Source organism: Dreissena polymorpha, chromosome 9 (assembly GCF_020536995.1).
Source record: "Dreissena polymorpha isolate Duluth1 chromosome 9, UMN_Dpol_1.0, whole genome shotgun sequence".
Classification (NCBI taxonomy): Eukaryota; Metazoa; Mollusca; class Bivalvia; order Myida; family Dreissenidae; genus Dreissena; species Dreissena polymorpha.
The window spans coordinates 30054439-30075113 of record NC_068363.1 but is presented as its reverse complement, the minus strand read 5'-3'; the positions used below and the strand labels follow the sequence as shown (position 1 = coordinate 30075113).

The following is a 20675-nucleotide window of genomic DNA, read 5'->3' as shown; positions in this document are numbered from 1 at the left end:
AGTAGGAACAATATGCTGACATTATAAGACTCAATTAAATATAATGCAAACTAATTCTGTTTTACATGTAAGGTGTCAGAGGGATTGAAATACACGCTTACATCAACATCTAATGTTATCCGCTCTGAAACAACAACCATCAAATGTTTAAATGTGCGCTTCGTGAAATCGATTGCCGCTGACGTTACTGTCTAAATCCGATTGGCTGCATACGTATTTGGCGCGAAATTTTAAATTTCCCGCTTTCTTCCGCATCATCAGCAAGCGCTCAGAAACGACAACTCCAACGGTAATAAGATTATCTTAGTTGTTATGAAATGTGTGCGAGCTTGTGTGTTAAAAATAATTTATGAAATATTTTTTCTTTCTTTTTAAGCTCAACATATATGTTAAAATCGTATTATTGTTTTAGTAATATGTAAAATAAAAGTGTACGAGATTACCCGCATTAATTTTTACCAGTAAAAGTTATGTGCGGGTAATTTCGTACGCATTTATACGAAAACAATATTGATAATAAGGTCGATATATCTATTAAAATTTTTGGAATGAAAAAAAGTGTTTTAAATGTTTATACAGAAAAGAAATGTTCTATATAGTTGTTGTTTATTTGTTTACAGACATGAGTTTCCAATTTAGAACAACCCCACATGCGTTGATGTTGAGATCAATTGGATTTGGGGCGACCGGCCTGAAAATACACGTTCTTTTGTGCCAGTTGTTTTTGCGTGAAACGCAATATGAAAATCATCTTATTTTTGACGTTTTTACCAGACTGTCAACGCTATTGACAGAAAATGTGTATAATCAGCAGGTGATATGGAATGCATATTGCAGTCTTGATAGGGACGAACTTAGCATAGTGCATCTCGCATGGAACGTTGTTAGAGTTTTGAAGGACTGTGACTTGCTTGACCACGTGGACGAGATTAGAGCCAACACTCTTTAATAGAGCTTCCGTATTTTCTGTAAAATGATCAATAAATTTCCAATTATGAGTTGTGTTTGTTTTTTGTCATTTACAGTCCACAATGCCCAAAATGTATTCTCAAAAGGATATCCTCGATGCTGTGGGTGCGGTAAGACATGGGATGTTGTACCGGAAAGCTTCTAGCAAAATCGGTGTCCCAGTCATGACCATCCAAAACCGGATCAGCGGCAACGTCGACGAATTGGCACAAGCTGGGCGACCCACAGTCATACCAACCGAAGTTGAGGTGGAGCTAGTTGAAAAAATTAAACGGGCAGCGAACATGGTGTGTAGCTGTTTCTATGTACACTAGCCTGTTGAAACTGTTTTTGTGATTCATGCGTCATGTTCAATACACATTATGTTTTTAAAATGTTGGTAAGTTTAAATAATAATCAATGAAAATTTTTAAAATTAACATTTCAAACGTCCTGTTGCGCTTATTGGCCGTTGTTAAAACCAAACATACGCAACGCAAAATGTGGTCTCGATTCCAAGAAGCGGACATTTAAGCACTGTGCCTATTACAGTAGCAAATTGTTTCCAACGATAAAGCGGATTTAATTTATAAACCATTTGCATTTATTAATTGTTCTTTACTCCGTTACTTATATCATAAAAACTCCATATTAATTATTGGTCGACAATGCGAATCTTATTTTGTTTCACAGCACCCACATGTATTAACAAATTAAACGATCAATTTATTGATATAATGCGGTGATATTCATCATATACATCATATATTATTATTGTTGTAGGGATTTGGAATAACCAGACGAATGTTGCAGGTGAAGATTGGCAGAATCGTCCGTAAGCTCAAAATTAAGTCCCCATTTAGAAATGGCGTTCCTGGCAAGGATTGGATTGCTGGATTTTTTAAGAGGCACCCAGACGTAAGCCATAGGACACCACAGGCCTTATCGACATGCAGAGCAAGGATGTTAAATGCAACTGTGACCAATAATTATTTTAACAATCTTACTAGGCTGCTTGAGTCTCTCTCTTTACAGGACAAGCCTGTTTGCATCTGGAACATTGATGAAACCAGCGTTCCACTTCTGCACAAGCCTGCTAGGGTGCTTGGGCCGTCCGGTGCGAAAAGTATTCCCGGAAGGGTTGGAAATAAGCGGGAAAATGTCTCTGTCCTGGCCTGTGTTAACGCTGCTGGAGGCGAGATCCCCCCTCTGGTTATTGTAAAGGGAAAAACGTACAAAAGTTTGTTATCTTACAATACTGAGGACGGAGTTCCCGGCAGCGTTTACACATTCCAGGAACGAGCTTGGATGGAGGATACATTCGGTGAGATCTGGTTTCGGGGCCATTTTCTTAAACACTGTGGTCCAGCGAGGCCCCAGCTTATAATTGTGGACTCTCACTCTTCCCACAAGACACTTGGTCTCATAGACGCTGCTATAGCTAACGATGTCCATCTCTTAGCATTTCCACCCCACACAACCCAGTGATTGTGTCCTTAGGACAAGTCCATATTCGGTCCACTTTCATTGATTAACATTGCAGTTATTAACAGATACTGAGTCTTCACTGTCACTCTCTCGCACAACAAACAATTAAACTAACTAAAACAGCCACACAAATCAAATAAAACAACAATTACAAATATAAATATGAATTCGTTACAAACTTTTAGTGTCGCTTACACGTACATTATGAATAAGATGTAAATTACAGAATCAAATTTCTAATATGCACATACAAAAAATACGAATTCAACATGATTTAACATGAAAATATTTTATTTTAAAACAAATTAAATTTCATATTTAAGTTTCTAAAAAATAAAGTAGTAATTATATCCAATATAGGTATCGATATTTCTATCACAAACCCGTCGAGATTGACATTGATATACTTTCTTTTGCGCGTACGGAATTACCCACACACTGTACGAAATTAGACTCGTGTAGGTTAATGTACATGACAACACTTTCTGAAGTATCCAATCAAAACTCGCGATATAAAAAGCAAGTTAAATATAGCCCAATGGTCCCGGCGTCCACTGCAGTTTTCATTTCTCGGTAGAAAACAGCCGATAACCGTCCATATTGATTCTTGTCCGAATGCGTACGGAATTACTGTCCTTACAAACATTTTCAGTAGGAACAATATGCTGACATTATAAGACTCAATTAAATATAATGCAAACTAATTCTGTTCTACATGTAAGGTGTCAGAGTGATTGAAATACACGCTTACATCACCTAAGACTGCACGGAATCTACCTACACCTACAAAAAACTGCGGAAATTCTTCATACAATTTAAGTTATACACTTCCACAAATTTTCAGCACATTATCTCAATCCAATCATAAGTAATTGATCAAAGAACATAAACTGTTGCTGCTTATTCTCAAGTTTTAGATGCATAAATATTGACCTATAATGAATGGCCCCTAATTTACTTCTGAAGACTGAAATTTAATAAAAGCAAGAGATACTGTCATCCCTTATTAGCGCTTGTAGACTTCAAAGACTGGGACAATCCTATACGCACATGTATTGAATACATATTTTTCCAAATCACAGCTCAAGTATGTTTATATTAAGTCACTTTCTAAATGCAGGACACATTCTGTTAGGCATATATATGTAGCATTGTCCCAGTATTATCTATATCAAACTCTAATTTTTATTTAGCAATAACAAACAAAAGCAAAATACAACTACATTATTGAAAATCATATTATCTTAAAGTCCTACGGTATATACTAATAATAAACACCTTAAAAAATGCATTCTTCTTGTTCTACTTGAATGTAAATGAACCCAAATACAGTAAGTTTATCCCGGTACATACTTTTGGCTATTGCTAGACGCTCATTTAATACTAATGTTAATATTGTTCAAAATACAACAATGTATTCAATTAATTTAAACAGACAAAAACATGGTGGTCTATGAAATATTCCCAAATGTAACAAAACATTTTATTTTAATCTATAAAAAATTCATACAGGGAACTATTTATATATTATTACAGATTTCAATAAGACATAATATAATTTATAAATATTAAATACACAGGATCAAATAAATGATGACAATTATGCATTAAACGGGTGTTTCATTAAAAAATTGCATTTTCCGATGTACACTGCACTGCATAAAATTAAAACTTCACAATTCACAATCGAAAAATGCTTTCATAAAATATTTTGATTATTAAATTATTAAAATGGAGCCAGTAATAATACAAACTGGTGAAATTCAGCAGAAATGTTATATCAAAGTTAAACAACAAAACCTAATCAAATTTTGATAATATAATAAATATAATTTGTTTCGTGTAATCAAACATATCAACACAATCTTAATGGTTTTGCTAGCTACATTGAAATAAGAATTATACAAAATATTTCTGACATTAAAGCAAAACTTATAACAATTATAATTATCGTATACATTCATGTGCAAGTAATTAAAGATGGTTTATTTGTTCATATGTTGTGAATAGAGCGTTTTACTATAACAATGAACACACAAACTACTTGAAAACAAAAGTGGCATTCACTATTTTCAATATTCCCAAGAATGGTGAAATTCAGCAGATAATATAATAAATATAATTTGTTTTGTGTATTCAAACATATTAACACAATCTTATCGGTATTGTAAGCTATATTGAAATAAGAATTATACAAAATATTTCTGACATTAAAGCAAAACTTTTAAGAATTATAATTAGCGGTAGACATTCACGTGTAAGTAATAAAATATGGTTTATTGGTTCATATGTTGTGAATTGAGAGTTTTACTATAACAATGAACACATAATCTACTTAAAAACAAATGTGGCATTCACTATTTTCCACATTCACAAGAATGGTACACCTAATGTGAAATCAGCAGTACATCAAAACATAAAATAACATCAACTTCTCCAAACTTCACGTACCATAACATGTTGAACAAATTTGCTAAATAAATTGTTAACATTTGACCAAGAGAATATTTCTGATATTAAAACACAAAAATGTTCAATCGCTTGTTAATTTTGTCTTATAAGTTTATTATTGGCTTCCATTTTAAAGTAGTTTAAATGGCGATTTTCACAGCAATAACATTATGAAAAGTGTGGAATATTTTCACTGTTTACTGTTTGAAGAATTGCATCACCAATTCGATATCAATGATGTCTGTCACATAACCAGAGTAACATGTGTAATATTCTAATATTTTACAAAACATTAGTCAGTCAGTGCAAATTTAATAACCTCTGGTCCGATCTTCAGGTCTCCAGTGTCAAGGTCACGGCCCGTGTAGAACTGGGCCCACACTGGACAGTGGTCACTCACAACCCCGCCCCACGTCCAGCCCTTAGGGATCCAGGGACTGGACAGGCCCTCTCTCACGACGTCACATTGACCTGTACAGGGGAATAAAATATATTACCATAAACCGTCTAAAACAACATTATCGTATACTTCTGATAATCATATTCGCAGATTTTAAATCGGAAATGAACAAACATTAACAAATTATCACCATATGTTAAGCTTTTCAACAATTAGTTTGCATATTTACTGTTGGATTATTTGCGGAAATAATGGCATCAACATAATTAAATCTCCATGGTTTGACAATATGATACATTTATGTTCATTTGAGAATCAGGAACAAGAACTTATTGATAAACATTTTCATTGATAAACATACTTAATTCAATCGATATTATTTACCTATAAATCAATGGTAAGCAAAGTTTAAATAAGCAAATTCATTGAATTGATATCCCCCGCCAATATGCTTCTGGACACAAAAGTAATATATCTGACACTCAAAAAAGGATTATTTTCATGATACAAAGGGCCATAACTCCATTATTAACAGATGGTGTACAATTCCATTTGGCGTGCATCATCCTCTTATCCATATTCATACTCATTCAATGAAATCCGCCAAAGCACTTTCAAGATATGGCTCCGGACAGAAGGACGGACAACACCAAAACAATATCCCTCCGCCTATGGCGGGGGATAATTAACATCAACTGATGGAAATCTTGAACACAAATCTTTTACAATACACAAAGCTTTAAATCAGCAAAATCAAACACAATATAACAACAATATTAACAAGCACATTTGTTGAATTGATATCCCCCGCCAAAGATAAATTTTGAGATGGACGGACAGATGGACGGATGGACAGAGAGACTGATGAACAACGCCAATTCTATATCCCTCCGCCTTCGGCGGGGGATAAAATAATTCTTACCAGTGAATACTTGTTTTGTCTGTTTAGATATCCAGATGTTATCGTATGTCTTGCTGCCTTTTTTGTTGGCGTCGCTTATGTTTGTGAAGACACCGTCGGCAATACAATTGTGATAGCCTAGATTTCGAAGATCATTAAAATCTAAAATAAACAAAAACATAATTTTTTTAATATTAGACACCTTATATGAAACATATCTAATTGAATTTTTGAATGCACATAGTTTTTGACAAATTTCAAACTTAATTCAGAACAACTTTTAGTAAAGTGACGTACTTCAAGAATAAGAGGTAATTCCAACTATCTATGGAGTAGCCTCCCTTATATGTTATAATATATGTTATAACTGTTGCCAGATTATTTTTGCATATAGCTAGCAACCCTACTTTATGAAAAACACTGTAGCTACAGAAAAACAATACATCATGGAAAAGGGAGAAGATAGACCTCCTGGAAGCCGCCAGGCCGAAGAACATCATCTCCACCAGGACCAACACCACCATCCATACATGTACCAGACTGGGGAGACAGCACAAGTTGGAGGAGATATAAGGAAGTTGAACTGTCATAAAATCAGCGAATAATGATGGATTAATTCTAGGGAGAAGCGATTGACTTCCAGCAAGTTACTGCTGCACTTGGGACATAAGAAAGAGGATGCAGCACACACCCTGGCAGAAGCCCTGATGCTGTAAAAGTCAGAGAGTGTGTACCCATCAAGTGATGAGTAGATGTTGATTCGGACCATCTTCTCCTTGTGACTCAATTGAAACTGAAGCAAAACAAGAGATAGACAGGGAAGTCAAGCAAACACCAGCGTTACAACACCACTATGCTAAAAGACAACTGGATAAAAAAGAAATGTTTATGGTCACTCTATCCAACAATTTCTTAAAGATCTTAAAGGAGCTGATTGAAGAAGAGAACAGCAAAAGTGGCAGCAAGTGAAAGAAGCAGTGCCCTAAAGATGCCAACAAGTACTTGCTCCAAAGATGTACCATAGTTGTACACCCAAATGGCTACCAGCAAAAACACTACATAACATTGAAACAAAGAAGAAAAAGAAACTAGGGCCAACACTACATAACATTGAAACAAAGAAGAAAAAGAAACTAGGGCCAACACTACATATCATTGAAACAAAGAAGAAAAAGAAACTAGGGCCAACACTACATAACATTGAAACAAAGAAGAAAAAGAAACTAGGGCCAACACTACATAACATTGAAACAAAGAAGAAAAACAAACTAGGGCCAACACTACATAACATTGAAACAAAGAAGAAAAAGAAACTAGGGCCAACACTACATAACATTGAAACAAAAAAGAAAAAGAAACTAGGGCCAACACTACATAACATTGAAACAAAGACGAAAAACAAACTAGGGCCAACACTACATAACATTGAAACAAAGAAGAAAAAGAAACTAGGGCCAACACTACATAACATTGAAACAAGAAGAAAAAGAAACTAGGGCCAACTGCAGCGGAACAAGAGCAGAAAAAGCAAAAGCACAAGAAGAGCACACACACACACAAAAAGGAATGTCAAGCGACGCATATGAGAAGCCAAACAGATCTACCTAAAGACACTCGTAAAAGAAGCATTACAGAAAAGAAAGCATGCAACAAAAAAAACAAGGGCCTGTACTCTATCACCAAGAGAAGAGCAGGTAAATATGTCAAATCAGAGACGCCAGTAATGGACAAGATATGAGGAGTGATAGCAGACAACGCAGTGCAGAAGAAGAGATGGATCGAGCCATTCCAGGAGCAGGACCTTACAGCCAATAACTCTAACGGCTTACATCTAGACCAGTGTGGAGTTACTCTACACACCCACAGAATGATATCATATCATAACTGACAGTGACCTTTGACCTTGTGATCCCAATTTAAATAGGGGTAATATACTGTCCAAGGCTAATGCACACAGGAAGTATCAAGCCAATCAGTCAATTCCTTTAGGAGTTATTGATGGGAAATGAATTTTATACTTAGTGTGATAGTGACCTTGACCTTTAACCTAGTGACCCCATTTTCAATAGGGGTCATCTACTGTCAAGACCAATGCACATTTGAAATATCAAGCCAATCGGTCCATTCATGGACGAGTTATTGATCGGAAACGAACGGGTCTCCCTAGAGACAAACCGACTGACATCGAGCAAAACAATATAAGTGTAATTGTGACCTTGATCTTTAACCTAGTGACCCCAATTTCAATAGGGATCATCTTTTGTCAAAGGCCAATGGACATGTGAAGTATAATGCTAATCCGTCCATTTATTGACGAGTTATTGATCAGAAACGAACTGGTCCTCCGACAGACAGACCGACCACATCCAGAAAACAATATAACCCTTCTTCTTTGAAGAGGGGCACATCATATTATTTATTAATTTTCTTTAGTTCCATAATAAAAATCAAGTGACTAACCTTTGGTATCTGTAGACAGGTTGAAGTCACCAAGCAGTATAATATCATTTTCCCCTGCAATGACAGAAGGAAATTTAAATATTGTAGTTGTATGTATATTTACAAGTTATATTTGTCAGGCCAGCTAGCTTGGTTGGTAGAGAACAGGACTACTAACCCGAGGATCAACAGTGCGTTTCCCGGCCCGCTCACAAAACTTGTGTTGGAACTAGTCTTTAATCCTTAAAACTGCCATTCTTTCCTTCCGGAGCTTCAAGTAAGGTAGCTGTCAGTTAATCGCTAAATTGTGTGCACTTAGTACTGATAAAGCAGCAAATCCATGAAATGCAAATTAAAGGATATGTTTATGTAGTAATATGGAATTGAGTATTCAACGTATAATATGTGCAACTGATATTGTTGGTTAAGCATGAATTTTAGGCTGATTTTAGTGGAATATAAATATTCAACAGATGTTGTTTATATATGAAACAAGGGCTGTTTGTAAAACATGCATGCCCCCCCCCCATATGGGCTGTCAGTTGTAGTGGCAGCCATTGTGCGAGGACGTTTTTTTGTCACTGTGACCTTGACCTTTGACCTAGTGACCTGAAAATCAATAGGGGTCATCTGCCAGATATGATCAATCTACCTATGAAGTTTCATGATCCTAAGCCTCATTATTCTTGAGTTATCATCAGAAAACTCACCGTGAACTTGACCTTTGACCTAGTGACCTGAAAATTAATAGGGGTCATCTGCCAGTCATGATCAATGTACCTATGAAGATTCATGATCCTAGACGTAAGCATTCTTGAGTTATCATCAGCAAACCATTTTACTGTTTCGAGTCACTGTGACCTTGACCTTTGACCTAGTGACCTGAAAATCAATAGGGATCATCTGCCAGTCATGATCAATTTACCTATGAAATTTCATGATCCTAGGCGTAAGAATTCTTGAGTTATCATTCGGAAACCATTTTTCTGTTTTGAGTCACTTTGACCTTGACCTTTAACCTGTTGACCTGAAAATCAATAGGGGTCATTTTCCAGTCATAATCAATGTACCAATGAAGTTTCATGATCCTAGGCTTAAGCATTCTTGAGTTATCATCCGGAAACCATTTTTTTGTTTCAAGTCACTGTGACCTTGACCTTTGACCTAGTGACCTGAAAATCAATAGGGGCCATCTGCCAGTCATGATCATTGTACCTATGAAGATTCATGATCCTAGACGTAAGCATTCTTGAGTTATCATCAGCAAACCATTTTACTGTTTCGAGTCACTGTTACCTTGACCTTTGACCTAGTGACATGAAAATCAATAGGAATCATCTGCCAGTCATGATCAATTTACCTATGAAATTTCATGATCCTAAGCGTAAGCATTCTTGATATATATCATCTGGAAACTATTTTACTGTTTCGAATCACTGTGACCTTGACCTTTCACCTGGTGACCTGAAAATCAATAGAGGTCATTTGCCAGTCATGATCAATGTACCAATGGAGTTTCATGATCCTAGGCTTAAGCATTCTTGAGCTATCATCTGGAAACCATTTTACTATTTCAAGTCATTGTGACCTTGACCTTTGACTTAGTGACCTGTAAATCAATAGGGGTCATCTGCCGGTCATGATCAATGTACCAATGAAGTTTCATGATCCTAGGCGTGAGCACTCTTGAGTTATCATCCGGAAACCATCTTGTGGACGGACGGACCGACCGACCAACATGTGCAAAACAATATACCCCCTCTTCTTCAAAAGGGGGCATATAAAGAAGAGGCAGAATTCAGAAAGTTGGATGTGGGATGTAGTAATTGTTGAGGAGAGGTAAGGGCAATTTGTTTGATCCATGTCTATTACTCTGGTGAACTGAATATTGTTTTGCCTCAAACAAAACGCCTCATAAAAATTGCTCTATACCTGGCAGAGCGGTCATAATGGCCTCTGTAAGGTTTGGGATATTGTCAATCTCTGCCTGCAGTCGACCGATGTCCTCATTCTCCAGACCGGTTGCCTTCAGATGTTCACTTACCAGTGCACAGTCAAAACCGCTGATCTGTTGAATTATTTTATACCATATTATTTTTAGATTTCATTGTAAAAGTTTCTACCCCGTAATAACGCAATCAATTTACCAGGGACACTGACAAATCATCGTACCATAGGATGCAGCAAAATTTAAATAAAAAAAGTCCTTTGCCTCAAATAAAAAGTATTTTGTCTTACAAATACAAATGGAAATAGGTCAGTCATTTCATTGTATCATATCACTTGAATATTTTCAGGTTGAGTCATTTTGTAGTTGATTTTGTCATTAAAGAATGTTTGAGTCCTTTTGTAGTAGAACTGGCAATTTTGTAGTGGAGAAAGTCATTCTGTAGTTGACCTTGTAATAATGTAGTTGAGCTAGTAATTATGTAGTTGTGTAGGTAATTTTCTAGTAAATTCAGTAGTTGACCTAGTAAGAATGTAGTTGAGTTATTAGTAATTTTGTAGCTGCGTAGGTTATTTTGAAGCTAAGTAAGTCATTATGCAGATGAGCTAGTCATGTTGTAAAATTAGTGAGTCATTGTGGTTTTGAGTAAGACATTGTGTAATGAAGTAAATCATGGTGTGGTTAAGTAAGTCATTTTGTAGCAGAGTTAGTCAATTTTAATTGAGCTATTCATGTTTCACTTGAACTTATGTTTTAGTTCAGAAACAAAATACAGTTGAGAAAGACATGTTGTAGCTTAGTAAGCCTTTAGTTCAGTAAATCAGTTTGCAGTTGACATAACAAAGTTGTAGTCAAGCCAGTCATTTTGTAGATTAGTAAGCCTTAACTTGAGTAAATCAGTTTGCAATTGACATAGCAAAGTTTTAGTCAAGCCAGTCATTTTGTAGATTAGTAAGCCTTTAGTTGAGTAAATCAGTTTGCAGTTGACATAGCAAAGTTGTAGTCAAGCCAGTCATTTTGTAGCTTAGTAAGCCTTTAGTTGAGTAAATCAGTTTGCAGTTGACGTAGCAAACTTGTAGTCAAGCCAGTCATTTCGTAGCTTAGTAAGCCTTTAGTTAAGTAAATCAGTTTGCAGTTGACACAGCAAAGTTGTAGTCAAGCTAGTTATTTTGTAGTTGAATAAGTCATTTTGTAAAAGCCAACTTAAGATCTCCCCAGCGTGGGAACGTTCTAAAGGTCTCCTCCAAAGACACCAAGAACTGGTTCTATCCAGGAAAAGACTCAAAAGCAATACAACTAAACAAAATAGGTTTAGACTAAAGTAACATGAAACTCTTTGCCCATAAACAACTCAACCCTTCAAGTAAGCAATAAAAGATGGTGCATATTTTCATAGAAGACTACACAACCTTGAACGTAGCAATACAGGGTCGTCTAGTGAAGGGTTTCTGTTTCTTGTCCATAGCTCGGAGGGTAGAGCTTACTAGGGCAACGCCCTGCATTTTATCATACAGGAATCCATTGTACTCCTTACTCTGAGGCGAGAACAAAAAGAACAATGAAATATAAATTAAGACAGGTAAAGTACATGTACATCAGACAAGAGGGCCTGAAGGACCCAAAGTCGCTCATCTGTGATACAAAGGAACTTACTTGTTATGAGCAGTCCACGATATCATAAGAACAAATGTTCTGACCAAGTTTCATGAAGATTGAACTATGAAAATGACTTTCAGAGTGTTAATAAGGCTTTACTATAGCCATATAAGGAAAAACTGCCACTCCCCTGGCGGCCATGTTTTTCAACTGACCGGAACCATTTTCAAACTCCGACGAGATATCATAAGTACAAATGTGTCATGAAGATTGGACTACAAATGTGACTTCTAGAGTGTTAACAAGGTTTTACTATATCCAAATAAGCAAAATTGCCCCATCCACTGGCGGCCATGTGTTTTTAACGAATCGGAACCATTTTAGAACTCAGCCGAAATATCATTAAAACAAATTTTCTTACTAGTTTAGAGTGTAAACAAAGCAAAATGTTGACGACATACAAAAGGTGTTCACAAAAGCTCACCATGAGTACGATGTGCTCAGGTGAGCTAAACAAGTAATCAATCTTGTAATATTTTTACCTATTAGTGTCAACAATAATGTATAAATTCTTCAGCAAATCCTGCCAATCCAAAACTAGCAGATTTTGACAAATGTGTTGTGTTTAAATCGTGCCAATAAAAAAGTAGCAGAATTCGACAATTTTGTGTGTGCTTTATCTTGCATAAACCTATCTATCTCTTAATTATAATCAGAATCATGCATATAAATCTCAAACCGTCTTTCCAGTACTTAAAATATACAATAAATAGCTCAAGATATTCTTGACACCTGCCCATCCGGTACTACAGATGGGGGGAGGATTGTAAGCAATCTTGTTTTGTTTGCGTATGTTATCCTGGGATAGCTGTTTTACAAATATTAGATACCCACACTTATGCCAGTAACGGACAACAACTGCCTTTTTTAATCAGAGGTAGATGGAAAATGGTTGTAGAAAGGATTTTAGGACCAATCGATTCCAAAGCACACAGATGATTTGAGTCTTTCTCTTATAAGTTGCTTAATCTGAGAAATGTCTGTGTCTTTCACTTGTTAATGAGTTGCTGAAGCATAGACACAAAACTTGCATTTGAAAAAAAAAAAAAACATTAAATTAACAAGGGACAAAATTGTCACAAAACCAGGTTTTCATTGTGAAAAAAAAATCTGATAAAGGGAGAAAACTCAAACTGAACTTTTGAAATGACCAAAAAAAATTAACCCTCTTTGTAAGTTTTTTTTTTTTTTAAATCTATTTTTAGTCGTGGCGACCTTGACATTGGAGATATTGACGTGATTCTTTCGTGGGACACACCGTCCCATGATGGTGAACAAATGTGCCAAATGATTTTAAAATCTCACAATGAATGACATAGTTATGGCCAGGACAAGCTCATTTATGGCCATTTTTGACCTTTGAACTCAAAGTGTGACCTTGACCTTGGAGATATCGACGTAATTATTTCGCGCGACACACCGTCCAATGATGGTGAACAAATGTGCCAAATGATTTTAAAATCTGACGATGAACGACATAGTTATGGCTCGGACAACCTCATTTATGGCCATTTTTGACCTTTGAACTCAAAGTGTGACCTTGACCTTGGAGATATCGACGTAATTATTTCGCGCGACACACCGTCCAATGATGGTGAACAAATGTGCCAAATGATTTTAAAATCTGACAATGAACGACATAGTTATGGCCCGGACAAGCTTATTCCGCCAGCCCGCCAGCCAGCCCGCCCGCATTCGCCAATCTAATTACCAGTTTTTTCCTTCGGAAAACCTGGTTAAAAACAAGAGGGCCTGAAAGGCCCAACATCGCTCACCTGAGATTCAAAGGAACTGACCTTTTTTGTGCAGCCCTTTGATGTCATTTGATTAAATGATCTTATCAACGTTCATGCATAGTGTACACCCTGGTGGTCACGTTTTTCAAAAGACCAGAACCATTTTAGCACACATCCATGATATAATTAAAACAAATATGCTGACAAAGTTTCATGAGGAATGGACAATAAATGTGACTTTAAGAGTGTTAACAAATTTTGACAATAGCCATATAGGAAAAAATGCCTGCCCCCTGGTGACCATATTTTTCAATCAACTGCAAGCATTTTTCAACTCATCTAAGATATCGTTACGACAAATTTTCTGACCAAGTTTCATTAAATTTGGCAAAAAATGTTGCCTGACTAGCCTCTAGAGTGTTAATAAGGTTTTACTGAAGTCATAAAGCCATATAAGGAAAAATGCCCCGCTCTCTAATGCCCATGTTTTTCCACCAATGTGAACTATTTTTCAACTCATCTAAGATATCATTAGGTTAAATGTTCTGACCAAGTTTCATGATGATCGGACAATAAATGTGGCCTCTAGAGTGTTAACAAGGTTTTGCAATATCCATATAAGGAAAAAATGCCCCGCCTCCTTTTGGCCATGTTTTACAACCAACCCGAACCATTTTCGAACTCATACAAGATATCATTATGATGAATATTCTGAGCAAATTTCATGAAAATCGGGCAATAAATTTGGCCACTAGAGTGTTAACAAAGTTTTTCTTTATTTATATACAGCCATATAAGAAAAATGCCCCGCCCCCTGGAGGCCATGTTTTTCAAGCAATCACAACCATTTTAAACATTGGCCAATATATCATTAGGACAAATCTTCTGAACAAGTTTCATGATGATCATACAATAAATGTGGCCTCTAGAGTGTTAACAAGGCTTTACTATAGCTATACTATGAACAAGAGATGTGTTTGTCAGAAACACAATGCCCCCTAATGCACAGCTTTTTTTACCTTTGACCTTGAATGATGACCTTGACCTTGATTTCACTCACCATATCCCCACTTAGCAGCCAAGTGCAGTGGAGTCTCTCCCATATCACTTACCATATCCCCACTTAGCAGCCAAGTGCAGTGGAGTCTCTCCTATATCACTCACCATATCCCCACTTAGCAGCCAAGTGCAGTGGAGTGTCTCCCATTTCACTCACCATATCCCCACTTAGCAGACAAGTGCAATGGAGTCTCTCCCATATCACTCACCATATCCCCACTTAGCAGCCAAGTGAAGTGGAGTCTCTCCCATTTCACTCACCATATCCCCACTTAGCAGCCAAGTGCAGTGGAGTCTCTCCCAGTTCACTCACCATATCCCCACTTAGCAGCCAAGTGCAGTGGAGTCCCTCCCATATCACTCACCATATCCCCACTTAGCAGCCAAGTGCAGTGGTGTCTCTCCAATATCACTTACCATTATCCCACTTAGCAGCCAAGTGCAATGGAGTCTCTCCCATATCACTCACCATATCCCCACTTAGCAGCCAAGTGCAGTGGTGTCTCTCCAATATCACTTACCATTATCCCACTTAGCAGCAAAGTGCAGTGGAGTCTCTCCAATATCACTCACCATATCCCCACTTAGCAGCCAAGTGCAGTGGAGTCTCTCCCATATCACTCACCATATCCCCACTTAGCAGACAAGTGCAATGGAGTCTCTCCCATCTCATTGCCCGCGTTTACATCAACACGACTCCTTAGGCTGTCCAAGAACAGAATGGCTTTCACACACTGAAATGAACGTAAATGTGGAAAGATTAAAAAAATATTAGCAGCGCTCTGGGAAAACAGGGCTTAATGCATCTGCATTAAGTGTTGTCCCAGTTAAGTGTTGTCCCAGTTAAGTGTTGTCCCAGTTAAGTGTTGTCCCAGTTAAGTGTTGTCCCAGTTAAGTGTTGTCCCAGTTAAGTGTTGTCCCAGTTAAGTGTTGTCCCAGATGATCCTTTGCAATCTCCGTGTCAACTGGCGTTTTGCTAAGATATTTCCTTTAGAAAAATAACATATAACGGGACAGCGTCGTCCCTGATTAGCCCGTGCAGACGACACAGGCTAATCTACGACGCTTCATACATATGTATTACGCCCCATTTACCCAAGAGTGTAAGTCAGAGTCAGACAAGAGTGTTGCTTATTGTTAATACTAATCTCAATATCACATCTAATATGGGGCTTGTCCTCAGCATTTTGGATATATGACCCGTGAAATTGGGCATTTTAGAATCAATTTACTTTCAATTGGGAAAATTAGTATTGCTTGATTTTTAACTTTTAAATAATTATTGAAACAACTTGCATGAGTCATTGACATATAAAATACTTAACATTAAGATATCAGTACCAAAAGTATTGATGAATTAAGCAATGAACAATATGTTAGTTCATAACCCTGAATAACTACTACATTATTGAACTATGCATCATTAGGTATTTCGACATATTGAACAGTATTTGTTAAATGCCTTTATTTACTTCCTCATGTCCATTTTAGGCACATAAATGCAGTGGATTGTTGCCTTCAATGTCTATGGCTCGCACTTAACCCCCAAAATGAACCAAGAGTAACTAAAAATACAAAAGAGTTATAAGTACAAGAGATGCCTTCACAGGTGTGAAGCATATCTAACCTTTCACCACTAAGATAAGTATTTTAACGCATTTGTAGTCATAAATATGTATGATATGTCTTTGTAAAGAAAGTCTCTTCTTAGCAAAAGTCTAGTTTAAGCGGAAAGTGTCATCCCTGATTAGACTGTGCGCACTGCACAGGCTAATCTGGGACGACACTTTACGCACATGCATTAAACCCCTTAATCACAGATCATCGCCCAAATCATGCTTTCATAGTTTTAGTAAGGCTCTGAGGAAGGGGCTCTAGTCTTCAATAATGTTATAACAAGAAACCGTCGGAGACGGGTGATGCTCCTCAAAGGTTATTTTTGTCACAATATTGCACTTTATATTAAGATAAAAGGAAACGTCTTGAGGGGCATAACTTTAGACAAAATAATACGATGGATGGTTTAGCAACTTAAAAATGTCAAAGGGCCATAACTCTCTAAATAAATCATATAACCAGAACCCACAAATAACATGTGCATCTCCTCAAGGTAGTTAAGCTTCCTATAAAGCTTCATTGAATTCTAGCCAGTAGTTGGGGAGAAATAGCCCGGACAAGAATTGCACTATATGTACAGTTTAAATAAAATTTCAAAGGGCCATAACTCTGTGAAAAATCATCTGACCATAACCGGCTGATAAATGCACATCTCCTGTTGGTAGTGAAGCTTCCCATAAAGTTTCATTGACTTCCGGTCATTAGTTCCGGAGAAATAGCCCGGACAAGAATTTCACTATATGTACAGTTAATGGAAAATTTCAAAGGGCCATAGCTCAGTGAAAAATGATCCGACCCGAACCAGCTGATAATATGCACATCTCCTCTTGGTAGTGAAGCTTCCTATAAAGTTTATTGAATTCCGGTCATTTATTGCTGAGAAATAGCCCGGACACAAATTGTGCACGGACGGAGGGACACAAGGACAAAGCGGCGACAATATGCTCCCCAGGGATAACTTTGGCACATTTTCATTGATGGGCAAATACATTTTAGGCCTAGGTTTCATTGAAACCCGGATGAAAATTATATGAATACAAATAATCTGAGAGGGTTTAGACTAAGATTGGCAACAGCTTCAGAATTAAACAAAACCCTGTTATGCTTTAACATTTACATTTCTAAAAATAAACACACTTCATGAAATTGCTACTTCGTTTTAGTTCAAAAATTGACCATTATTTGACAAGCATTTTAAATTGTGTAAACAAACACTTTCAATTTGTTGCCTTATTTTTTTTTCAAATATATTTAACAATTACAACTGGACTACACAATTATTAAACTGTAATATGATGCTTTATCCTTATTAAGTCTGTCAGTAAAAAAATGCTGGAATTTGCAAATCAAACTTAGACCAATTTTGTGATTCTCATAAGTTAGTTAGTTAGGTCCATACACAATAAAGGCTTTTGAATGAAACCTCATAAAGTATAAAACAAGTTCACAACGAGGAAAACTGGGCTTAATACATGTGCATAATATCTTCCCTGATTAATCGGTGCAGTCTGCATCAGATAATCAGGGACGACACTTTCCGCTTTTTTTTATTTGTCTGTAAAAAGGCTCCCCTGAACGAAACTCTTGTCTATGTGGTAAGTGTTGTCCCAGATTAGCCTGTGCAGACCTGTGGTAAGTGTTGTCCCAGATTAGCCTGTGCAGACCTGTGGTAAGTGTTGTCCCAGATTAGCCTGTGCAGACCTGTGGTAAGTGTTGTCCCAGATTAGAATGTGCAGACCTGTGGTAAGTGATGTCCCAGATTAGCCTGTGCAGACCTGTGGTAAGTGTTGTCCCAGATTAGCCTGTGCAGACCTATGGTAAGTGTTGTCCCAGATTAGCCTGTGCAGACCTGTGGTAAGTGTTGTCCCAGATTAGCCTGTGCAGACCTGTGGTAAGTGTTGTCCCAGATTAGCCTGTGCAGACCTGTGGTAAGTGTTGTCCCAGATTAGCTTGTGCAGACCTGTGGTAAGTGTTGTCCCAGATTAGCATGTGCAGACCTGTGGTAAGTGTTGTCCCAGATTAGCCTGTGCAGACCTGTGGTAAGTGTTGTCCAAGATTAGCTTGTGCAGACCTGTGGTAAGTGTTGTCCCAGATTAGCCTGTGCAGACCTGTGGTAAGTGTTGTCCCAGATTAGCCTGTGCGGACCTGTGGTAAGTGTTGTCCCAGATTAGCCTGTGCAGACCTGTAGTAAGTGTTGTCCCAGATTAGCATGTGCAGACCTGTGGTAAGTGTTGTCCCAGATTAGCCTGTGCAGACCTGTGGTAAGTGTTGTCCCAGATAAGCATGTGCAGACCAGTGGTAAGTGTTGTCCCAGATTAGCCTGTGCAGACCTGTGGTAAGTGTTGTCCCAGATTAGCTTGTGCAGACCTGTGGTAAGTGTTGTACCTGATTAGCCTGTGCGGACCTGTGGTAAGTGTTGTCCCAGATTAGCATGTGCAGACCTGTGGTAAGTGTTGTCCCAGATTAGCCTGTGCAGACCTGTGGTAAGTGTTGTCCCAGATTAGCCTGTGCAGACCTGTGGTAAGTGTTATCCCAGATTAGAATGTGCAGACTGCACAGGTCAATCTAAGATGACATTTGACGCACTTGCATTAAGTCTGGTTTGCCTAGAAAGTGAATAAAACACACACAGTTTACTCACAATGATGTTTTGATGTCCCTTCAATGCCGCCATATGCAGTGCAGTGCGGCCCAGGACATCGGAGGCATCAGCAAGGCAACCGTTCTAGGATAAAATGTCTATAAGTCCTTCCTGGACATATAGTGCGGCCAAATGAAGAGCTGACAAGAAAAAGAGATTTGCTTAACACAAGAGACACGCTCTGGGAATACCGGGCTTCATTAGCGCAAATGGTAATCCCATATTAGCCTGTGCAGTCTACACAGGCTAATCAAGAACAATACTTTCCGCTTTCATGGAATGTTTCAGAAGATATTATTAAGATAAATGTTCTCACCAATTAATTTGCCTGAATTTCGAGCAATGAAAAAGGCTTCCATTGTGTTTACATAGTGAATGTCGATGACTGACGGTAGACATAGATATAAAACAATATATAAAAAAACAGATTTATTTTATGATTGAAATTTTTGACAACACTCAACTAAATTCATCTTATTCTGCAACTTTTGTAAAAATAAAATGCTTCATGTACGTCAAATTTGCAAACATGTCAACATAATCATGCATTCCATTAAATATACATTTATGATGATGTTGATAATTATGACAATGTTTAATGATGAAGATGTTGATGATAAATTTAATAGTAAATGATCACCTCCAACTCACATTATTAACTTAATAATTGAGCCCATATCACGGTCCACAAATCTGAGCAATATTTAAATTTGCCCTCCACAACTTGAGATGGTTGCAGTTAAATTTGTTACATCCATATAAGGATTCCTTGTATGTGATTCGTTCACATGGAATTTTGAGATACACATTTAAATTTCATAAATAATCTAAAAAAATTGTTATATTTCACATAAATATATTTAAATAAAAGCTGCGCCATGAGCGCATGATACGCCCGTCGTTCGCCAATGAAGTAGTAAGGTAATAAATAACCCTTTGAATCATTTTTTTACTTCAGTTTATTTGTATTTGAATACATGGTTTATTTTATAAGTACATGAGCATGGAAATCACGAAATTTTGACGAACAAAGTCCCATAACTCTGGAACGACAATTCAGAATTCCGTCAAAAACGAAAGGGGATCAGGGTTTATCAATATTAAGATTGTGTTGAAATTTGAAAAAAATCCATCGAAGGATATTTGAGCTACAGTAGGACATTCAATGAAATCACGAAATTTTGACGAACAAAGTCCCATAACTCTGGAACGACAATTCAGAATTCCGTCAAAAAACGAAAGGGGATCAGGGTTTATCAATATTAAGATTGTGTTAAAATTTGAAGAAAATCTGTCAAAGGATATTTGACGTAGACGGGCGTATAAAAAATCCATCGGGGGATATTTGAGCTACGGTAGGATACATGAACAACAATAACATTTAAGGTCAC

The 20675-nt window shown here is 37.1% G+C and overlaps 1 protein-coding gene and 1 long non-coding RNA gene across 4 annotated transcripts in view; both read right to left on the bottom strand.

The window, feature by feature from the left end:
* Nucleotides 1–20675, bottom strand: part of LOC127845104 (uncharacterized) — a 443587-nt gene that overhangs the window by 268652 nt on the left and 154260 nt on the right. The window contains exons 10-11 of one of the 2 annotated variants that reach the window (XM_052375812.1): nucleotides 10560–10695; nucleotides 8649–8702 (exon numbers count right to left, since the gene is read on the bottom strand). In XM_052375812.1, the coding sequence (XP_052231772.1) occupies nucleotides 8649–8702; nucleotides 10560–10695 (190 nt within the window). Of the gene's footprint in view, nucleotides 1–5226; nucleotides 5359–8648; nucleotides 8703–10559; nucleotides 10696–20675 lie in introns of those variants that run through there. The other variant, XR_008033053.1, reaches the window with a different exon arrangement.
* On the bottom strand, nucleotides 18435–19139 carry LOC127845117 (uncharacterized). 2 transcript variants are annotated; one of them, XR_008033067.1, is made up of 3 exons: nucleotides 19048–19139; nucleotides 18530–18566; nucleotides 18435–18455 (listed from the first exon to the last, which is right to left on the bottom strand). It is a non-coding gene; the product is annotated as an uncharacterized LOC127845117 (long non-coding RNA). The 2 variants fall into 2 exon arrangements; XR_008033068.1 differs by lacking the exon at nucleotides 19048–19139 and adding an exon at nucleotides 18604–18695.